Below are 22,914 nucleotides of genomic sequence, written 5' to 3'. Positions count from 1 at the left end.
ACGTTTATGCCATGTCTGTACATGCATTTTATGTTCATCCTTGATGAATTACAGTTCCCAAACCTATTTACTGCACCGCCCCAGTATCTCAATCCTCATGCTCCAGCGCTTGGATCAACTCGTCAGTCCTTTTGTGAGATAATACCCCGCCTCGATGTCTAAACCGCAGCACAAGAACTTGCATTATCATTAGCAGATTGTTACATTTACATAGAGGTTATTCCTCTGATAGCACCAGAACTTGCATTAAAGAAAAATCATGTATTGGTAAAACATAGAAAAATAGAAATAGAATAAAAACAAGATATAAACGACTGAATAAAACAATGAATAAATAGAAATTGAATAAAAACAAAATCCTGCTTTTGTAACAGAAATTCTCTCATCTGATTAAGGGATGTAGGATAACAGGTACGATATTGTGTAGGACAACAGGTACAATATCATGTAGGATAAAAGCTATGAAAACATATAGAATAACGATGTATGATATCATGTAGGATAGCGGGTATGATATCATATAGGATAACAGGTACAATATCATGTAGGATAACAGATACAATATCATGTAAGGTAACGGGTATGATATCATATAGGATAACAGGTACAATATCACTTAGGATAACAGGTACGATAACATGTAAGATAACAAATATGATATCATGTAGAATAAGAGGTACAAAATCATGTAGGATAACAGGTACGATATCATGTAGGACAACGGGTATGATATCATGTAGGATTACAGGTATGATGTCATGTAGGAATACAGGTACGATATCATGTAGGACAACGGGTATGATATAATGTAGGACAACGGGTATGATATCATGTAGGATTACAGGTACGATATCATGTAGGATAACAGGTACAATATCATGTAGGACAACGGGTATGACATAATGTAGGATAACAGGTACGATGTCATGTAGCCTCTGCGCAGCTGGCAGAGACCAAAAGCATGCGGTTTTCACAAAGCAGAGTGGAAGAAGAGGCAATTCCAAAAACCTGTATCTTCCGGTTTATTGCCTCGCTGCTGAGGGTTTTATTTTGAGCCTGCCAGTACGATAAGTTAGATAATGTCATTTTTGCATTTCCAATATGGCACCTGTCGTAAGACGCTGTCTGTTTATGAGGGAACATGTCCTCTCAACGACTGAGCTCCCCAGACCCTGTGTTTCCATGGTAACATAGACCACCTACTTCTATAATTCATTAGACCCTAGTCCTAGGGTTTAGCAGTTACATTACGCCATGCACTAGGGGTGGCTTATTTTCATTGCAGAGACTAGGGCAGGGAGGACATCTTTAGGTATAGATATGTATCTATATATTAATATATTATGTCATATATATCAATATATCAATTTCTTTTATTGCTGAGGTTCTAATGCTGGTAGATCGGGCAATTAGTTTCTGCAACATGTAAATGGTTTCCTTATTCGGTTAATGTACTGGTGGTGGATTGTTTTGTTAGATTTTCTGTTCAGTATTTGTGTGTAATTACAGGGTGTGACCAGTGCTGGAGGTGGCGCTGTTCCTTCCTGGTCAGGGGAAGGACAGACTGCTCTCAGGCTTTTATTGACAGTGGGAATCATAGAGAAACAAGCGAGGTTGAGACAGGAGACAGTGGGGAAAGGTGGAGACGGGTATTGAACCCTGTTATCTGGCATGGAGCCCCATATGTGCATGGAGCCAGAGTGTTGTTACTGGACCACTTCACAGACGGCCTTGTGGAAACAATCCACATACATGACACATACCTTTTCCTGTTCTGGCCATCAGCCCACGGTACTTCCTGCTGTGTTGAGTCTCAAAAAAGTCCACTTAACCCTCAAAATACTACAACAAAACCACGAAAGGCTACAAACCCTCAAAGGCTATAACAAAACCCTCAAAAGGCTGCAACAAAACATCAAATTACTACCTTTACAGACAACACTAAACCCTCAAATGACTTCCATTACAGACAACACTAATCCCTCAAATGACAACCTTTACAGACCACACTAAACCCACAAATGACTACCTTTACAGACAGCACTAAACCCTCAAAAATCATAATTTCTGTTTATGTAGCCCCACCTACTATTTCTCTTTAAAAAATCGTTTTTTAACAATCTAATGTAACTTTCTTTTAACCATAGCTTCACTGAGTAAGGGGTAAAATGTAAAAATAGATAAAGGTAATGCAAGAAAGACCGAATCCTCTCTGAGTGCTACTGTGAAATACCCCCACCCCACCCTCCCCTACAACCAGACCATATGGTTTACCACAGATTAAAGTGGTTCCACCCATAGGCTTACTCGTTATTTTCAACTATGTGGATACTGGGGAAAGAGAAGCAAAATATATTTTAGATGGAGACACCAAGGGAGTTGATATTGAGCAGCTGTAGGGGGTGGGCATTAACCCACATGGCAGTGATTAGTTAAATGTGGGAGGGGATTACTTGTTTCCAGGTTCAGGGTCTTTGATTCACCATAGACATTCTTAATAAATAATTTGGACAATCTAATAGGGTGTGTTTTTTGGCAGACGGCATGGGAATGCAGTGATTACAAACATGATTCGAGGGGACCTGACTAAATAACCCAGAGGAAAAAGGTTAATGTGGGTAATTGAATGTTATTTGATTATGCTTGACATTTTCGTGTCCTTACCTTTAAGTCTGAAGTGTAGTTGTGTATTCTACCTAGAGGTTCCAAACCGGCGTACTTGGTCCTTTGAGGGCAACATATGTCTACTGGTGAAATGTAAATGAGGGGGTAGTCAGTGATTGCACTGTAGTACGACATCTGAAAGTGGTTCATTTACTAATAACCCCCCCCCCCCCCCCCCCCCCCCCCCCCCCCTTTTTACTCCCTGCATGGGATAAAATATTCCATTGAGTGAGAAATATTTCACACAGGGAGGGCTTTGTAAGGACCGTCACAATGCCATGTCACATGCTCAGCCTCATGGGAGAATGGACACATTGACGTCTGTGGCGATATGATGGCACAACTGACACACACGCAGGAGAACTGTATATACAGTGTAGAGACACGCACATGTTTTTCCAAGTAGCAAAGTGAACTGTGGGATCTCTAGTCCTATCACCTGGTCACACCTGGTCACCCGGTCGGGCCTCTGTTCAGAAATGTGACATTGTGGTGTATCTGCGGCGGAATTGATTGCATATCATCAATCCTGTGTGTGTGTGTGTGTGTGTGTGTGTCTGTGTGTGTCACATCAATTCAATGAAAGGTCCGGCTTCATCCAATCAATAACCAGTGCTGTAGGCTACGCTGTGACTGAGAGGATAACATCCACTTTACACGCTATAGAATTCACTGTTACAATGGCTGGCCACTAAAGTTTATAAAGTTTGTACACAAAGACGGACCAATAGGAACCGTCCTCAAGCTTCCTGGACGTCCTGTGTGCAAACAGCGTTGCACAGTTGCCCCAGTTGCCCCAGTTGCCCCAGGGAGTGATAACGCCCCTCATCGCCACGGGTTACCCTTTCTCAGAGAGAGGGCATTCCAGAGCAGCAGGGGGCTAATGTGCGCCCACACCCCCCAGCCCCCCCACCCCCACCGCTCTTTGGCATGCCACCCTCCCGCCATCCGGTCGTACCACCCTCATTGCCTTGCATAGCTGGGCTGGTGGGTGTAAATATAACTGGGGGGAACTGGAGCCAGTGTTAGCGCTTAGCGGTAGAAGTTGATAGCGGTCAAGCCTAGAGGGGGACAGTCTGGCTGGGGAGGCAGAGTGGGTTTGCTGGGATGAAGGTAGCATCCAAGCCCCCCTCCTGTAGATGGTTGCCGCTAGTGCTTTTTGGGCAAAGGTGGATGTTAAGGTGGAGGTGTTGGTGGAAATTGACACCAGAAGACTGGAATGTAGGTGTAGCTAGTCAAGTGATTTCAGCCACTTTTGGGTTGCATACGTTTTCTTTCGTACTCCTGGTTTCCTGTGACTAATGGTTGCTATGGGTAACACATCAATGTGCAAAGCGTGTGAGGCTGAGAAGAGTTTGAAAAGCGACGGGAGTCAACCCTATCTGGACCAGCCCAGGCCAGAGTCAGAATACTACTGCTTCTTCCACCACCCGGAGCCTGAACCCCAAAGACCGGTAAGACCTGGGAGACCCAGGGAACGTTTTGGCAGAACATTTCCAGGGTGTGTTTGAGACACTGTGATGCTGCGGTAGTTTGAAATGCCATTTCAACCCAGCCTGAAATGTATAGTCTCCTGCTTGTATGTAGCTGTCACAAAATAGCTCTGTTTGTTTACCAGACAAAGAATAAACAGTTACTCAAACTCACCTTCCCCAGGGGGGAATTGATCTTGACTTTAGCCATGCTCAAAGGCTTTGCCACATCAAAGGGGTGTGGACGGACTTTCAGAAGGCAAAGCCGACCGAGTGATGGGATGTAAAAATAAAAAGTCACTGTAAGGCCAGCTAAACCCCTAGCAGCTGTCCAAATTGGGTCATTTGATGCCGGCACAGGTGTGAGCCGAGTGGTACCAGACCCCTCTGTAATTGGGCTTGGTTCTCCGTGAGTACTTTGGGACTCAGGTAACTCAGCGGCTATTAGCATCTTTCCTGGGGTCATTTACATGTTTACATGTTTTTCTTCAGTTAGTTACATTATTATTGTAATTTTGCAGCACTGGCAGGAGGGAGCTGGCAAGTAAAAACATTTCATAGAATGGTCCATTCTAGTGCGTGGAGAGAGAGGGCGAAACAAAGAGGATGGAGGGGGAGGGAGAAATAAAGAGATGGGTGGAGGAGGAGGGAGAAATAAAGAGATGGGTGAAGGGGAGGGAGAAATAAAGAGATGGGTGGAGGGGAGGGAGAAATAAAGAGATGGGTGGTGGAGGAGGGAGAAATAAAGAGATGGGTGGAGGGGAGGGAGAAATAAAGAGATGGGTGGTGGAGGAGGGAGAAATAAAGAGATGGGTGGAGGGGAGGGAGAAATAAAGAGATGGGTGGAGGGGAGGGAGAAATAAAGAGATGGGTGGAGGGGAGGGAGAAATAAAGAGATGGGTGGAGGGGAGGGAGAAATAAAGAGATGGGTGAAGGGGAGGGAGAAATAAAGAGATGGGTGGTGGAGGAGGGAGAAATAAAAAGATGGGTGGAGGGGAGGGAGAAATAAAGAGATGGGTGGAGGGGAGGGAGAAATAAAGAGATGGGTGGAGGGGAGGGAGAAATAAAGAGAAGGGTGGAGGGGAGGGAGAAATAAAGAGATGGGTGGTGGAGGAGGGAGAAATAAAGAGATGGGTGGTGGAGGAGGGAGAAATAAAGAGATGGGTGGAGGGAAAAGATGGAGACGCTACCTGGGGAAAGGAGGATGACAGTTTAGATATCTGAACAGGCGTGTCTTCTGAGTCGGTGCTGTTATGTTCAACCCAATTACATCGTGTGACCGGCGCCTGAAATTGCTGTGAAGAATGTGAGAAGCCATTGTCCGGTATGTAGTGGTTGACATAGATGACCAGGGGAAGGATGCGAGAAAGGCAGGGGAGGAGACATTGAGATGATGGGAGTCATTAAGTGCGGCCAATGTACCAATGGCATCGCGGACAGTTCTTTTCTAAGAACGCAATATATTGGCGCGAGAGAGAGACATGTGAGAGCCAAGCATCTTCAGCGCTCAAAGCCACGCAATGACCCGAACATTGAGTGTCTGGATGACTAACCAGTGATTAATACGGATGAAAGCCATTATGTTTATTGATTTAAGGCTTTCGCTTCCCTCCCTACAGTACAGTATGACACTCTGGTCTGTCCTAGCTCCGCTTGGCTGTGATAAACACGCCCACAAACACTCCCATTCAGTTAATTAACCATAATCATGTTGATTGGTGAACTACACAATGGAATTCTTACTTACAAGGTTCTACTCAACAACAATGCTAAACTCAGAGGTAGTGAGTATGTTATAGTAAGTGTAAATGTTTGCACAGGGTTTGGGTGTCGGTCTGTATGGGAGAGAGAGTTTGTGTGGCCCAGTCAAGTTGCGTTGGAAGCGTGTCACGGGAAGCCATTTGTAATGCTTTGTCGTAGAGGAGATACCCCGTAGGGAGACCGTGACGTGGGTTTAGCGTGAGTGTGCAGGTCTGTGAGGTTGTGTGGGGGAAGGGTGAGGGTGTGTGTGGTGGTGTGGGGTTATGGGCATGGGTTTAAACACTGTTCCTGTGACTCTTAGCCACTCCGATCGCCTCAGTCTGCTCTCTGAGGACCCCTACTTTTTTTTAGACCCTCAACTTCTCAAAACAGCAGGTGCGACTCACAAAGAGCATGCCTTCAGCTCGACCCCTGACCTGTCACCCCGGACACCCAGCTCTCTGCGTGGTTAGTGGACTGTGTAAACTCTAGTTCTCTCCACGGCCCAGACAAAGTGTTCTCTTAGCCTCCAGCGTGGCACTTGTCATCAGAAGCTTTAGTTTGTTGGCTGTCCCGCTGTGGTGTGTTAAGGCAAGCCACCACGGCCCTATGGTCAAATCAAACATTGACTTAAGGCTATCTCCTGCAAATGCTTAGCACGGTTTAATCAGCCAGCGACACACACCATCTTGCCTCAGTCTTTTAAGCCTTAGTGACCAACATCACAGTCCACAGTAGATGATGTCTACATTTAGCGTCTGTAACAAGGCAAGGAATTGTGCTGATTTGCTTCATGCTAATGAGTCCTTAGAGGGAGCCCAGATTGGCCGAGAGGCTGTGGCGGACTGCGATTGGCTTCTCCGGCGTTCGCCCAGATGTGTCTGGCCCGACTGATATGGATGGCGCAGGTTGTTAAGGAAATGGACTCCCGGAATGAACCAATCACGTGAGAGGAGGTGACATCCCACAGAATGCCAGAACAACGAAGAAGGGGGACCTAAAACAGCGGGCTACCCTCTGGTCGTCCTCATCCCAGGATGATTTTGGTCACGGTCTGATGGAGATTTGAAGCGACTGAACAGGGTCATTTTATTAAAAAAATGTAACAGTTATTTAACCAGGTCAAGGCAGTTGAGAATTCATTCCCATTTCATTATCGATGACCTGGCCGAAAGGCTTTCAGTTGCAAGAGGACGAGACCACACGCATGTTGTGTATGTACTGTAGGAAGCGGCCAAGCGGAGTGCAAAGTGTAAAGGTCACAGTGATGGGGCTGAAAGCACCCGCTTTCAGCCCCGCTTTCAGCCCCATCACTGTGACCTTTGCACTTGCACTTTCATGGAGGGGATTTTTAGTGGCAAGTCTATGGACTACAGCACCGTGTCCAAGTATTGGTATGGTGGTCATTTCTACAACCCTTACCAAGTGGATGAAGGAAGCCGTATTTAAAAGCCTTGGCATAATCGAACTGTAAACCTTTCGGGACTGGTTAAATAACGGTCAAACTGGACATGAATCGGTACCCAGACAGCCAGTGACATACCAGGCCAGTTGAATCCCTCTGGAGTGGTTCATGCCTGCGATCACCCCACAGGTGAAAATACAGTAGAGATACATACAGATACATAGTAACATGTATGTGCACACACACACACACAGACACAAACACAGTTGGCAAACTTGACGCTAATGAAGGAGATTTCATGTTTGTGGCCAGTCTTGGCGTTCTAGGTTGTGTGAGACCGATACCCAGTAAATGGGGTGGTCTGTTGGTTTAAGAGGCTGTCAATATGTCCCAGAATAGAATGTGTTGTTCTGTTGCTGAGGAGGGTCTCGCTGTCCAAGATGAGAGGAGGAACACACGCATACACACACACACATACACACACACACATACACACGCATACACACGCATACACACACACACACATGCATACACACACACACATACACACACACACACATTCACACACACACACACACACACACATACACACATATACCACCATGGCTGCAAGGCTTCCATTCTGTATCGCTGCTGTTTCAGCACTTTTCTTTTTTGTTCCCTCTTTCTATCTTTCCCTCTGTCCCTCCTCTCCCTCTGTCTCACCTCTCTTTCCCGCTGTCTCACCTCTCTTTCCCGCTGTCTCACCTCTCTTTCCCTCTGTCTCACCTCTCTTTCCCTCTGTCTCACCTCTCTTTCCCCGCTGTCTCACCTCTCTTTCCCTCTATCTCACCTCTCTTTCCCGCTGTCTCACCTCTCTTTCCCACTGTCTCACCTCTCTTTCCCTCTGTCTCACCTCTCTTTCCCGCTGTCTCACCTCTCTTTCCCGCTGTCTCTCCTCTCTTTCCCTCTGTTTTTCTTCTCTCTCTCCCGGTTCCTCCTCTCTCACCCTTTGTTTCTCCTCTTTCCCTCTATCTCTCCACTCTCTTTCCCTCTGTCTCTCCTCTCCCTCTGTCTCACCTCTCTTTCCCGCTGTCTCTCCTCTCTTTCCCTCTGTTTTTCCTCTCTCTCTCCCGGTTCCTCCTCTCTCACCCTTTGTTTCTCCTCTTTCCCTCTATCTCTCCACTCTCTTTCCCTCTGTCTCTCCTCTCCCTCTGTCTCACCTCTCTTTCCCTCTGTCTCTCCTCTCCTTCTGTCTCACCTCTCTTTCCCTCTGTCTCTCCTCTCCCTCTGTCACTCCTCTCTTTCCCAGTTTCTCCTCTCTCTTTCCCTCTTTCACTCCTCTATCTTTCCTTCTGTCACTACTCTATCTTTCTCTCGTGTGTCTCCTATACCTTTGACATGCACACAGAAATAAATTCTGCTGTTTGGAAGAAAGAGATGTGATTGGTTGAAAAAGATATTGTTGACTAAAATGTTTACAGTGTAAACAGTATTATAACCCTTGATTTCTTGATTTCGATTTGACTATTCGCTCTCAGAAAGAGAGCTAGAAAGAGACCAAAAAAGAAAGAAAGAGGAAGAGTTCGAAAAGAGTCCTATAAGTAGACTAAGATTGAAAAGCTACATGTCTGTGGAACGACATGCCAGTTGTCATGGTTACCAAGAGAGGCAGGGCTGCTTGTCTCCTTGGTAACGAGGAGTGGCCAGTATTCTTCCAACGGCATTGGTCGTTACTTGATAGTCATGGGATATAATGTTTACATTATTTATAAATCCTTTAGACACTACAACAGTTATAAAGACAGAGTACTGTTTAAAGGAATGTTTTATTCATCTTAGTTTGAGTAGGCTTTTTGAGCTAATATGTATGTATGTGTGTGTGTGTACATTTGTGTGTGTGTATACACACATATACTGTTTATATATATATATATATATATATATATGTGTGTGTGTATAAATGTGTGTGTGTCACTGTAGACTACTCGAAACTCTAGACATACTGGCCTGACAATGTTTTGTGTTTTCAGTTAATTACATGGTCATTGGTTTTGTTTCGTAGGCGGTGGTTGCTAGGTGGGTTTTTCTCTCTTTCCCGCTCCACTCTCGATTGCTCTCTGTTTATTTTTTTAATGAATATCAATCAAATAACACATTTTCAAACACTCGCCTGTTTCAAGGACCAGTGTATTCTCTGTCTGTTCTCTCTCTACCCAGGGACTTCAAACTATTTATGTAGGACGTTTTGGGAACAATATGTCATTTAGAGTCAGAAGTGCTTTGAGTAAAAAGCCCTGATTGTCTGAGGGGCTGCTTCAAGCGAAGCATTGCTATGGCAACACACAGATTGCACCATGACGATTAAAAGGTGCTGTAAATAATGTGACTCGACAACTAACAGCCTGACAGGGGGATACTGTCTGGCTTCTCTGTCACTGTGTTCAGCCTGTGAAGTGGGGCCTTTTGTATATGCAGCTGAACAGTAACGCTGTCCTTCCCTCCGGTCACACCTGAACCGGTCACACCTGGCCTTTAGTGGGTGTTGAGAGGACCTCGCCTCCCTTCTCTGGAATCCATACATGTTTTAATGAAAGCGAGGAGAGAGAAACAGAGGTCTCTTCTCTGGTATTATGCATACACGCACCACCAAGGTGATAGTACTGAGAGATAGCGAGAGAAAAAGTTAGTTAAGCGCAAATGTTCATGTTCGTTATGTGACGCGGCGTTCGTTCTATCACTCCCTGGGGAGATCCTCTTAAATCCCCGCCTCCAAGGGGTGAAACCTTTTTTCAGGCATAACCCCCAGTCTACAGGCGTTGACGGGACAGTCCGGCGTCTCAGTGTGACACCCGTCAGTTACGGAACGCACCTCTGGGATCGCCTTCCATGCCCCTTCCCCTAAGCTGACCCGCTGCTGTCAAGGACACGTTTGGTACTGCGGCCTCCCGCTCGTCGTGGTGGTGGCGCACCTGGTGTGAGCACCAAACCGCCGTCTGCCTCAAGAGGAATCTCTCCCAGCCCTCTAACTAAACGTTGTCTGGAGAGAGTTCCCGTCCTGCAGTGTGAGCGAATGAGTGACAGAGTTGTGCGGAGAGGAAGACTTGTCCTCGGTCTGAGCTCGGGACGATCACTGCAGCGCGGCGGAATGATCTCTAGCCCTGTCACCCCCACTGAATGTCTCCGGGGGGGGGGGGTTAGTCCTGCCTAGCTAACCATAATGCAAATTCACTCAGGTTCTGAATTCGCAGCACAGGCGGGTTGTTTTGAACGAGACTCCTTTCGGGACTAGACTTTTTGCCTCCCAGGGGACAGAGAGCAAGCTGTAATTCTGCAGTGCTGTTTGTGAGCCAGCTAGTCTCTGGGAACGGAAGGTGAGGACAGGAAAATGCTGACTCACTGCCAGTCTGTTCTACAGTCCTGGTCCATTTCCAGCTTAGCTACCCCACAACTAAGGGCATGTCCTTGTAGTCCTCTACTCTTGTGTAACATTTCCGACTATCAAACTACTTTTGTGTCATTACCACTTGGAGTGATAATGCTGAAATTGTCCCGAGCTGAAAATGTTCATGTTGAATGCAGTTAATCAGTGTTTTCAGCGACTTTTGAACTTTCACAATTTGCAAATATTCCAAATGTGTTGATGTACGGTATAATAGTACGGTATAATATGCTTAAAGCAGAAATTAAGACTGAGTGGTTAACTCACTGACTGCAGTTGAGTTAACTAGACTAACCACACAAGTTGCTAATAACAATTTCTGTCCGTGACTTGTTTCAAAATCTCAAAACGATTAGGTATTATGCTCACGCTTGCCATTATCTTGTTCGTATATTGTTCTGAGCTATGTCTTTCTCTGTGCTTTCTTTTTCTACAGTCGGACAGCAACACCAGCTTCCTGCGAGCGGCGAGGGCAGGGAACATCGATAAGGTTCTTGAGTACCTGAAGGGGGGAGTGGACATCAGCACTTGTAATCAGGTAACACGAGACACAGACACAGGCACACAGACATATTCCTAGAGACTGCACCCCCTCCAGAGAGCACAGGTAGCACTGACATGGAGCAGTAACAATCTAGCTCCCTTGCCATTGACTATGTAGGCCTGCAATCTGAGAGCCACATACTGGCAGCCTGTGAAAATGTCAGACGCTCCCAAGTATCAGAATGCAACTTACCCACGGATGAACCAGGGGCTGGTTTGTGAGCAGCTTGTCTGCAAATTCCTATTCACTGTAGCGGTCAGGGGATCGACTACGGAATGCAAACGTTTAAAAACATGCGCTGCCTGCCCGTTCTTATGGCCACATTCATCAGCGCCTGAGGACCAATTACAGGGCAGGTAATTTGGCTGTCTGATGTTGCTGGTCTTTGGTCTCTGCGGCTGAAGGTCTCAGTGGAACCGCAGTGGCTGTCAGTGTTCTCCCCAGTCACCCGGGCAATCAACCTCTCCCGTCTCTCACCCTCGCGCCAATAACTCATTTGGCTCCGGGGATCGCTCCTCTGATCGTCAGTCTCCTTGCCAGTCCATCTCTGGTGACAGGGTGACCTTAGTGTTGCCAATCTCCCGTAGAGAGGATTGAGATTCAGTTGACGTGCGTGTGCTAACAGAATATTCTATTACATTCCATTCAACGCCTACCTATATAGCATTTTTGTTTTTAAACATGCACCGTATGCATTCCGAGCTGTTTATGGCAGCCACGTAATATCCTTAGTATGTTCAGTGTGTTGAAATGTTGGGTATTAAACATGAAACATTTTAAATATGTTTTAACTATTAGGCTGTATTCTTAATCACAGCCCTCTACTCTCCAAAGTTGACATTGTTCTCGGATTAAAAGTTGGATTGGTCCATTCTCTCAGAGTGCTGTGCTTTTGCCATTCTTTCTAAAAATGTAATCATTGTCATCTTGAATGGGACTGTCAGCATGATTGCATTAAGAGGGATCATGTCATTCAGGGTCCGCTGTGCACAGCTCTGCTTTTACATCAAACTGCTGGGCCTGGCAGTGCATTTCGCCAAGCATATTTAGCGGAGAAAATGGCAGTGTTTACCCTTACATAAAAATATGTAAAAAAAAATGCTGAAATGCAATGTTCAATTCAGATTCTGTTTTGTTGCATTACTTCTGTTGCATGTGATCAGCGTAATAAATGTAGCGTTTTACTATCCGTAGTATTGACATTGACAAATCAATGAATAAAAAAAATGCATCAACCCGAATCGGTCACCCTGGCCTCTCGTAAAAGCACCATGCATCTCCACGCATCTCAATGAACTGAATGCTCACTAGATGGATGAAAGGATGAGAGGTTAGGGAGAGGAGTCTGTGGCTTTTCCCAAAGCCGTTGAATTGAAGCCACCAGCAGACATTTTAAAAACCTGGAACCCCAATATCCCCCAATATCTCCCCACCAGAACCCCAATATCCCCCCACCAGAACCCCAATATACCCTACCCAGAACCCGGGCCAGTGGGGACTCATCAAGTGGAACTTTCACCCATGATCCTCCGGATCTCCAGTTGCCCAGTAAACACATTCATTACTGGCCACGGGCAGGAGGGAGGAGTCATTGTGTTCAGGTCATACATTACTGACCACGGGCAGGAGGGAGGAGTCATTGTGTTCAGGTCATACATTACTGGCCACGGGCAGGAGGGAGGAGTCATTGTGTTCAGGTCATACATTACTGGCCACTGGCAGGAGGGAGGAGTCATTGTGTTCAGGTCATACATTACTGGCCACTGGCAGGAGGGAGGAGTCATTGTGTTCCGGTCATACTTTACTGGCCACTGGCAGGAGGGAGGAGTCATTGTGTTCAGGTCATACATTACTGGCCACTGGCAGGAGGGAGGAGTCATTGTGTTCCGGTCATACTTTACTGGCCACTGGCAGGAGGGAGGAGTCATTGTGTTCAGGTCATACTTTACTGGCCACTGGCAGGAGGGAGGAGTCATTGTGTTCACGTCATACTTTACTGGCCACTGGCAGGAGGGAGGAGTCATTGTGTTCCGGTCATTCGTTTTTTCCTGCTTCATTAATCTTCCTCTTCTCTCTTCTTCCCTCTCTATTTAAAAAGAAAAATTCTCTCTTGACTTTTCTGTTTCTCTCTGTACTCAGTCCCTCCATCCCGTCCTACTCCTCCGCTTTCTCTCTGTTTTAACATCCTGCACACACCCCAATTCAAGTTTAAGCTCCCAGTAAAACACTTTAAGGTCCTGGTGAAAGAAATAGGCAATAGGCCTTGTCAGAAAGATGCAAGCAATTTGTAATCGCTATCCTTTTGGGCTGTGGGAAAGTCCCCAAATAGAAAGAGGTGGGTGATGTACTCTAGGTAGACTCCCGGTGGTGCAGCAGGCTCAGGCACTCTTTCATAGCACCAAGCTGACCACCACAGTCTAGGTGTGAGCCTCAAGTTCTGGTGCTTCAGACTAATTAGGATTTTGCATTTGTTCTCTGTTTAGAATTTCAGAAGGGTGGAGACATTTGGTCCAGAGACCTGCTGGTAACTTGTAAAGAGAAAGGGGTGGAGACAGTTGTGGTCTGTACCTGTCTGTCCCCTGCCTGTCCCTGTCTGTCCCCTGCCTGTCCCCTGTCTGTCATCTGTCTGTCATCTGTCTGTCCCTGTCTGTATCCTGCCTGTCCCTTGACTGTCATCTGTCTGTACCTATCTGTACCCTGCCTGTCCCTGTTTGTCAATGTCTCTCCCCTGTCTCTCCCAGTCTCTCCCCATATCAACCCCCGTCTCTGCCCTATCTCTCCCCTGTCAGTCGCTGTCTCTCCCCTCTCTCTCCCCTATCAGTCCCTGTCTCTCCCCTGTCTAGTCCTTGTGTCTCTCCTTTCTGTCCCCGGTCTCTCCCCTTTCTGTCTCCTGTCACTCCCCTGTCTTTCCCCTTTCACTCCCCTGTCCCTCCTCTATTAATCCCTGTCTCTCCTCTATCAATCCCTGTCTCTCCCCTGTCTCTCCCCTATCAATCCCTGTCTCTCCCCTGTCTCTCCCCTATCAGTCCCTGTCTCTCCTCTATCAATCCCTGTCTCTCCCCTGTCTCTCCTCTATCAATCCCTGTCTCTGCCCTGTCTCTCCCCTAACAATCCCTGTCTCTCCCCTGTCTCTCCCCTATTAGTCCCTGTCTCTCCTCTATCAATCCCTGTCTCTCCCCTGTCTCTCCTCTATCAATCCCTGTCTCTCCCCTGTCTCTCCTCTATCAATCCCTGTCTCTCCCCTGTCTCTCCCCTGTCTCTCCCCTATCAGTCCCTGTCTCTCCTCTATCAATCCCTGTCTCTCCCCTGTCTCTCCTCTATCAATCCCTGTCTCTCCCCTGTCTCTCCCCTATCAATCCCTGTCTCTCCCCTGTCTCTCCCCTATCAATCCCTGTCTCTCCCCTGTCTCTCCCCTATCAGTCCCTGTCTCTCCACTATCAGTCCCTGATTCTGATTCTGAGAAGCTTCTGGGTCTTAATTTAGGAGGAGAGACAGGGGGGAGGAACATTATCGGTTCCTCCTTCAACCAATTAACGTTCCTCTCAGCCAGGCCAAAACAACATCAACTGATAGGAGGTAAATATTCCGGCCCTGACGACTCCATGGTGACCACGGTCAAGATACAAAAACAAAAGTCACATGGGATGGGTGAGGCATCAGCCAACACTCCTCATCTACACGTGCTGACACACCAACAGACACACACACACCCACACCGACACAGACACGTGCACAGACACTCACTATGCGCCAGCCGTCCTCTCATCCACTCACCGCAAGTAAAAGCTCTTCTGTCTGTTTTTCATTCTCACGTCTGACGTGAGCTTTGATGTGGGGACCAGAGCTGCTGCTCTGTCATGTCTGGTCCAGATCTATCATGTCAGAGAGGGACGGTGCAGATGTTGGGCTTCAGAGGCGGAGTCCGGTTTCCAAGTCCTCCTACCCCGTCTGCCTCACCTGCCCATCTTCTTATGCGTGGGTTGGACCTCACTGATTGACCCTTCTACGGGTGGATGAACGCTCCATGTTGATAAACACCAACAGGTCTAATTACTTCACTGGTATCCCGATACTCCCACCCCTCTCCTCTTATCATCCACGTGGTCAATCAACCCCCCCCCCCCCCAGGATGGTGTTGTGAGCGGCAACCTGGCCACACTCCGCCGCCCGCCCACAAATGGAATTCCTATACAATGTTAATCACAGCCCTTCACTGTGGGTGCTTTGTTTGACTGCTGTCAGATTACAGCTCTCGGTGAAGCCATCTCCTGATCCTTCGTCGTCTTCAGGGCCTCCGCGCTCAGACAGACCGCTTTAATAAGCTCTCCGCGTTCTATCACAGACACCGACGGCCCCCCGCTGCCGTGATTGGCTGAAACATGACCCGCTTCTAATGTGGCGCCTTTCCTTTGCGGCGTCGAGGGGGCGAGTCGGTTTGAGGGCGGCGGGGTGTTTGGCGTGGATGTTACAAATACATTGCAGGTGGGACATTTCCCCTTCGCATCTCTGCTTGTGGTGTCGGTGATGGAGGATGACCGTGAGAGCCCTCTGTGACCCAGAACCGTTTAATAAGAATCAGTCAAAATCACTAACAGCAGCAGTGGTCCCTGATCCGCAATTCAAATCAAATTCCGGCATGTAAACCTTAACTGCTGTTTTATCACCTCATTTATATGATGGAGTGAATGTTGTGTGACTCCAGTACTTTTCCGTTTTAGGCCAGCCTCTGGAGTACTTTTTGCGACACGATGCAGAAGGTCAGCATGCCTTCAGGGACAGCTTTGTGGTTTACCCTAGGAGCTTTGGAAAAACGGATGACTTCATCCCAGATAGAGGAAGAGGAAGAATTAGAGGAGGTAGACGAGCGAGAGGAAGATGAAGTCTCATGATCTCTAATGACATTCGAGGCACCCACAGCTGTCACTCTTTTTGAACGTGTTATGACAGTGTGGGAGGCTGGGCTGAGTCCTGCCCAACCTGAGCCCTTTCACTGGTGCATCAATTGTTAATTCATGAGCACCTTTTTCTAAAAGTCTTTTCAGTTCCTCTCACCAGTGTGTTAGGGGTGTTCAGAGGGGTCAATGCCTTTGCTTTTGCATGGATCTATGGTTTCGAGTATAATGTCTAATACTGTATAAGCAGTTGTGAAAACCTGTAATAAAACAGCTGTCGTTCACTAAACATGACCACTATTATTTTGACTAGTTAAATACTCGAGTATATGTTTTGTTAAAGAGACACTATACCCAAGGCAACTTTGCTAAACTACTTACTTACTTGCATATAACAATGTGTGTAAACCTTCAGTGAATAATTCATTGTATTCATACTGTAGAACCATACCCCATAATGAACACGAACATCTGAAAGTTTATTGGTCGGTATGGTTACCGGTTAAGACTGAGGCAATGCTCCCTGGGAGATCTGTTCAATCGCTAACCACCGCTGCTCATTAATTACATCACCACATCGGCGAATTACAGACGGATAACAAGCAGGGTCTTTAAGGTTGAATCTAATATCATGTTATTAGTGTAAGTGACTGTGTCTGGTCAGTCAGGTGGATATGGAGACGGTCATTCAGCGTCTGTGCTGGGCAGCGGGTCAGTCGGGGACCTGCCGTATGACAGAACGCAGCCTTCCCGAGCGGTTGGACAAATAGGGACTGTTGGGGCTTATGGCGCTACGGTGTCCGGTCTGATTGGCACGGTGATACCGTGTTATGAACACCATGCCATGTTTGATGGAAGGAGCGTGTCAGGGGCGGGTGGGGAGGAGTACGTTCTACGGGGAAATTAGTGAGGTGTTGTTTCAGGCGCGGCGCTGAGATGGAAACAGAGAGTTTTGAGCAGCGCGAGGGATCGCTGAGATGGGATCCAGAGCTGCACCCTTCTGCGTCAAATGCAGCATCTCTTCCCTCTACAGAGGGAAACGTGGTCTTTTGTCAAACAGACCCCTGATTCGCTGTATTATAAGCTCCTTCGGGGCAGATAAAAATCTCCCACTTTTCTGGTAGAACATACACTTAATCTTGTGTACTGGGCTAAATATTACTTGTTTTCTTCTGAACACCGGTCCTAAATGCTGGCCCTTTCTGTAGGGAGCCTTGCTGTGACCATGGAGGTCCTTCGGAGATGCTCGGTTTCATATAAGCCGGTGGACGCGTGACGCTCTGTTGGAGCTGCCCGAGCCACGGAGTTAATTACATATCGACTGAGCAGAGTGGTCCTCTTTTTTTTTTTTATAGTGGACGCACGCTTCCTGGTGAAAGAGCTATCGAATCAGTGCTGGGTCAATGGTACACGCTCCCGAGACCCAGAAGGGCCGTGATGGAAGAGTAAATCTCCCATCCTGCTGCTTGTGCTCGCCGTTAACTCTCTGAGGTTTTGAATGGGCAGAGAGACGGAGGGAGAGCATCACACGGGCCTGGGGGTCCTTTCCCCCCCCCATTGGACTGGCAGAGATGAGACCCGGTCAGAATCGTGTCACCAGAGTCATGTGACCAGAGTCATGTGACCAGAGTCATGTGACCGGGTCATCAGTGGCTGGCAATGGCTGGCGAGGCGGCTTTTAGTCATTTTGCTGTGCAGAGTTGGAACGAACATCTTACACTTGCTCCAACATTGACCGCTTTTAAATATAGGCTAAAAACCTGTGTCTTCTGCCTTTTTTATTAATCTTTTAATAGCCATCTTAAATGTGATGTATTTTCTAATGTAAAGCTCTTTGAATTGCCCTGTGTATGAAACGTGCTATACAGATAAACTACCCTTGCCTGGCCTTGGTAGTCGTGTGTTAGGGGTATAGTTGTTATGCAGCCCTGAGTGGAAATGCGTGTTTGTCCCATCTCGCCAGCTATCCTAAGATGAATGCACTGATTGGAAGTCATTTTGGAGAAGGGAACAATTTAAAGGGAACAGTGTGTTTCCTTCCCTCGTTTCCTTTCCTATTCTTTCCTCCACCCATCCTCCTTGCTGCTCGTTCCTCTGACCTCCTCATAAGGCATGTTCACACTGTTCTCTCTTCTCCCATTGGCTCTGCTTCTTCTTTTCATCCTGCCAATCACCTAGAAGCAGTGACATTCCCTCCCATTTAGTCACTGTCTCTCCCCCTTCCAAAATGGCACATCCCACACCAAGGAGCAGATGTGTGTGTGTGTGTGTGTTTGCGTGAGTGTATATAAATAGAGCTTGCAAGTGATTTAAGACACGTCTATTCGCAGCTCGTTGATGAGAGTGTTGGAGTTTTGGCGCCAGTGGCAGAAGCATTAACAACACCCAGGAAATGTTCCTGTATCATTTAATGAGAGGGTTTCTCCTTCACACAATTCCAGATATTGTGTCGTGCCACTTGCGTCTGGGCTCGGATATAGGAGCACCTTGGTAAACTGGTGGCGTTTTGGGAATTAACTGGCAAATGCAAGTGCTTGGATTCCCAAATCCGCAGGGTAATCCGCCCAGAGTGATATTGAAATGTAATCGTCGTTCCTCGCCCTGCCAGGATTTTTGAAATCTATTTATTGCTTTAACAAAACAGGAATTAAACAGCAGTGTCCTAATAGTGTTAGGTTGGAACTTATTAAGGGACATCACTCAGTCATCAGACAAGGTGCTTGAGCTGGCTGGTATATTGGATGTTTTACATACAGTATCTTGAGTGTCGGGTGGATGTTCTGATCTACGGTCAGATCCTGTATGAGTCCACCAGAATAGTGACATGGCACAAGTTATGGCTTTGATATTTCCATCTGTCCCTCCCTCAAGTGTGTGTGTGTGTGTGTGTGTGTGTGTGATAGAGGCGAGGACACAGTTCTTACCGCCAACAGGAGCGAGAGAGGACAGTTAGGTTATGGACTTGGAGGTACTCCCTCTTCTCTCTTCCCACCGTCTCTTTCCTGTCAACCCTCCATTTTGTTTTGAAGCTGACCCATCTTCTTCTCCCTGTCCTCTTCCTCCTCAGAATGGGCTGAACGCGCTTCACCTGGCGGCCAAGGAGGGCCACGTGGAGCTGGTCCAGGAGCTGTTGGAGAGAGGTTCGGCTGTGGATTCGGCCACCAAGGTGGGTTTCCTCACGTCCCGCTAAAGGTGTGGCGTGACCCGACGGCCGTATGAGCTGGGGGTGTGGGGGGGGGGGGGGCTAACGGCTGACGGTGGCTTGTGTTTTCCTGCCGGTAGACTGTTGACGTATCCACAGCTGGGCAGAGCCAGGCTCTGGGGGTGAGCTGGCGTGGCGGCTCGGTGTTAGGATTGGGGCTGTATTTACTGGGTCGTCATTTCCAGTACTCCTCCGGTGACCACAAACCTCTACTTCTGAATAGTGATAGCAGGCCCGTGAAGTCACTCAGGTAGGAGTTGTAGTGTTTAATACAGTACCAAGACCAGTCTGTTAGGAGTTGTAGTGTTTAATACAGTACCAAGACCAGTCTGTTAGGAGTTGTAGGTTTTAATACAGTACCAAGACCAGTCTGTTAGGAGTTGTAGGTTTTAATACAGTACCAAGACCAGTCTGTTAGGAGTTGTAGTGTTTAATACAGTACCAAGACCAGTCTGTTAGGAGTTGTAGGTTTTAATACAGTACCAAGACCAGTCTGTTAGGAGTTGTAGGTTTTAATACAGTACCAAGACCAGTCTGTTAGGAGTTGTAGTGTTTAATACAGTACCAAGACCAGTCTGTTAGGAGTTGTAGGTTTTAATACAGTACCAAGACCAGTCTGTTAGGAGTTGTAGGTTTTAATACAGTACCAAGACCAGTCTGTTAGGAGTTGTAGTTTTTAATACAGTACCAAGACCAGTCTGTTAGGAGTTGTAGGTTTTAATACAGTACCAAGACCAGTCTGTTAGGAGTTGTAGTGTTTAATACAGTACCAAGACCAGTCTGTTAGGAGTTGTAGTGTTTAATACAGTACCAAGACCAGTCTGTTAGGAGTTGTAGTGTTTAATAAAGTACCAAGACCAGTCTGTTAGGAGTTGTAGTTTTTAATACAGTACCAAGACCAGTCTGTTAGGAGTTGTAGGTTTTAATACAGTACCAAGACCAGTCTGTTAGGAGTTGTAGGTTTTAATACAGTACCAAGACCAGTCTGTTAGGAGTTGTAGGTTTTAATACAGTACCAAGACCAGTCTGTTAGGAGTTGTAGGTTTTAATACAGTACCAAGACCAGTCTGTTAGGAGTTGTAGTGTTTAATACAGTACCAAGACCAGTCTGTTAGGAGTTGTAGGTTTTAATACAGTACCAAGACCAGTCTGTTAGGAGTTGTAGGTTTTAATACAGTACCAAGACCAGTCTGTTAGGAGTTGTAGGTTTTAATACAGTACCAAGACCAGTCTGTTAGGAGTTGTAGGGTTTAATACAGTACCAAGACCAGTCTGTTAGGAGTTGTAGTGTTTAATACAGTACCAAGACCAGTCTGTTAGGAGTTGTAGTGTTTAATAAAGTACCAAGACCAGTCTGTTAGGAGTTGTAGGTTTTAATACAGTACCAAGACCAGTCTGTTAGGAGTTGTAGGTTTTAATACAGTACCAAGACCAGTCTGTTAGGAGTTGTAGGTTTTAATACAGTACCAAGACCAGTCTGTTAGGAGTTGTAGTTTTTAATACAGTACCAAGACCAGTCTGTTAGGAGTTGTAGGTTTTAATACAGTACCAAGACCAGTCTGTTAGGAGTTGTAGTGTTTAATACAGTACCAAGACCAGTCTGTTAGGAGTTGTAGGTTTTAATACAGTACCAAGACCAGTCTGTTAGGAGTTGTAGGTTTTAATACAGTACCAAGACCAGTCTGTTAGGAGTTGTAGTGTTTAATACAGTACCAAGACCAGTCTGTTAGGAGTTGTAGGTTTTAATACAGTACCAAGACCAGTCTGTTAGGAGTTGTAGGTTTTAATACAGTACCAAGACCAGTCTGTTAGGAGTTGTAGTGTTTAATACAGTACCAAGACCAGTCTGTTAGGAGTTGTAGGTTTTAATACAGTACCAAGACCAGTCTGTTAGGAGTTGTAGGTTTTAATACAGTACCAAGACCAGTCTGTTAGGAGTTGTAGTGTTTAATACAGTACCAAGACCAGTCTGTTAGGAGTTGTAGGTTTTAATACAGTACCAAGACCAGTCTGTTAGGAGTTGTAGTGTTTAATACAGTACCAAGACCAGTCTGTTAGGAGTTGTAGTGTTTAATACAGTACCAAGACCAGTCTGTTAGGAGTTGTAGTGTTTAATAAAGTACCAAGACCAGTCTGTTAGGAGTTGTAGGTTTTAATACAGTACCAAGACCAGTCTGTTAGGAGTTGTAGGTTTTAATACAGTACCAAGACCAGTCTGTTAGGAGTTGTAGGTTTTAATACAGTACCAAGACCAGTCTGTTAGGAGTTGTAGGTTTTAATACAGTACCAAGACCAGTCTGTTAGGAGTTGTAGGTTTTAATACAGTACCAAGACCAGTCTGTTAGGAGTTGTAGTGTTTAATACAGTACCAAGACCAGTCTGTTAGGAGTTCTCAACCTGCTCATGTCACATGCTTGACCTACATTAACTCGACTCTTAACCTTTATGTTACCACACTACAGCACAGCCAGGCCCTTAGCCACGCCCCCTTGACCTAGATTAACTCAACTCTTAACCTTTACGTTTCCACACTACAGCAGAGCCACACCCCTAGAACTCATCACCCTCTGAACTGCAGCCTGATGCTGTCACATGACTCTAGGTCCAGATCACTCCATTGTAGTAGGGAGGAAGGGTAGCTGGTTACTTTTGAAGACTGAGGTAACTTTGCCCAGATGTGAACGTGGTCTGTTTCTTGTTGAAATTTCTTACACAAATTACGGATGTGACAATTTTCAATTGACGGACAGTTTTCCTTAGCGTTTACTTTAGCTTTTAATGTGCGAATCAATCCAGTACAAGATCCTTCTTCTATGAGTCTGAGGTGAACAATAAACGTCTGGTTCGATTCCCTCCCAAAGCAGCTGTTAATAATACTCTCTGATAATGTAAGAAACACTATGCGTGTTCTGTCCACCAGAAAGGCAACACTGCCCTCCACATAGCCTCTCTGGCCGGACAGGCCGAGGTGGTGAAGATACTGGTGAAGCGTGGAGCAGAAATCAACTCTCAGTCTCAGGTGGGAGAAGTGTTGGTAATGTGTCAGCCATTTTGCTTTTGTCTCCAATCCCTATCAGGCCTGATTAGACTGCTGGTACCAACAATGATGTGGACATATTACCTGCCAATGACATAGTACCTTTGGGCAGTGGGTTATGAACACAGTACCTGTGGGAGGTGGGCTATGGTCATAGTACCTGTGGTCGGGTGTATTTCACAATGATGTTGTATAATATTGTGCAGAATGGTGTCTATTCCGTGGTGGTGGTCAGCTTCTGGATGTAATGTCTGATGTCTGTTGTGTCTCTAGAATGGCTTCACTCCGCTTTACATGGCCGCTCAGGAGAACCATATCGATGTGGTCCGGTACCTGCTGGAGAGCGGTGGGAACCAGAGCACAGCCACGGAGGTATCTAAGCCCGCGCGTCGACAACGCCTACGCGCAAAGATGTTACCAACATCTACCACCTCGAAACAAGCTGTTTGCTTTGCTCCGAGTATTTACGTCGCCATGGTGTGTCTGTGGATAACTAATCTCAGCCTCCCCTCCCTCCCTCCCGCCTGTCCCTCCCTC

The 22,914-nt window shown here is 46.6% G+C and overlaps 1 protein-coding gene across 13 annotated transcripts in view; it reads left to right on the top strand.

The window, feature by feature from the left end:
• Positions 1–22,914, top strand: part of ank2b (ankyrin 2b, neuronal) — an 85,908-nt gene that overhangs the window by 10,554 nt on the left and 52,440 nt on the right. For 7 of the 13 annotated variants that reach the window (XM_029117373.2, XM_029117369.2, XM_029117368.2 and 4 more), the window contains exons 1-5: positions 3,775–4,118; positions 11,139–11,240; positions 19,206–19,304; positions 22,261–22,359; positions 22,651–22,749. In XM_029117373.2, coding sequence (XP_028973206.2) covers positions 3,966–4,118; positions 11,139–11,240; positions 19,206–19,304; positions 22,261–22,359; positions 22,651–22,749 — 552 coding nt within the window. In that variant the 5' untranslated portion in view covers positions 3,775–3,965. Of the gene's footprint in view, positions 1–3,774; positions 4,119–11,138; positions 11,241–19,205; positions 19,305–22,260; positions 22,360–22,650; positions 22,750–22,914 lie in introns of those variants that run through there. The other 6 variants (XM_029117371.2, XM_029117370.2, XM_029117374.2 and 3 more) reach the window with 3 other exon arrangements.

Source organism: Esox lucius, chromosome 24, assembly GCF_011004845.1.
Source record: "Esox lucius isolate fEsoLuc1 chromosome 24, fEsoLuc1.pri, whole genome shotgun sequence".
NCBI classification, from domain to species: domain Eukaryota; kingdom Metazoa; phylum Chordata; class Actinopteri; order Esociformes; family Esocidae; genus Esox; species Esox lucius.
Note: the sequence above shows the minus strand (reverse complement) of the source record. Positions and strands in the feature narration are given on the sequence as shown.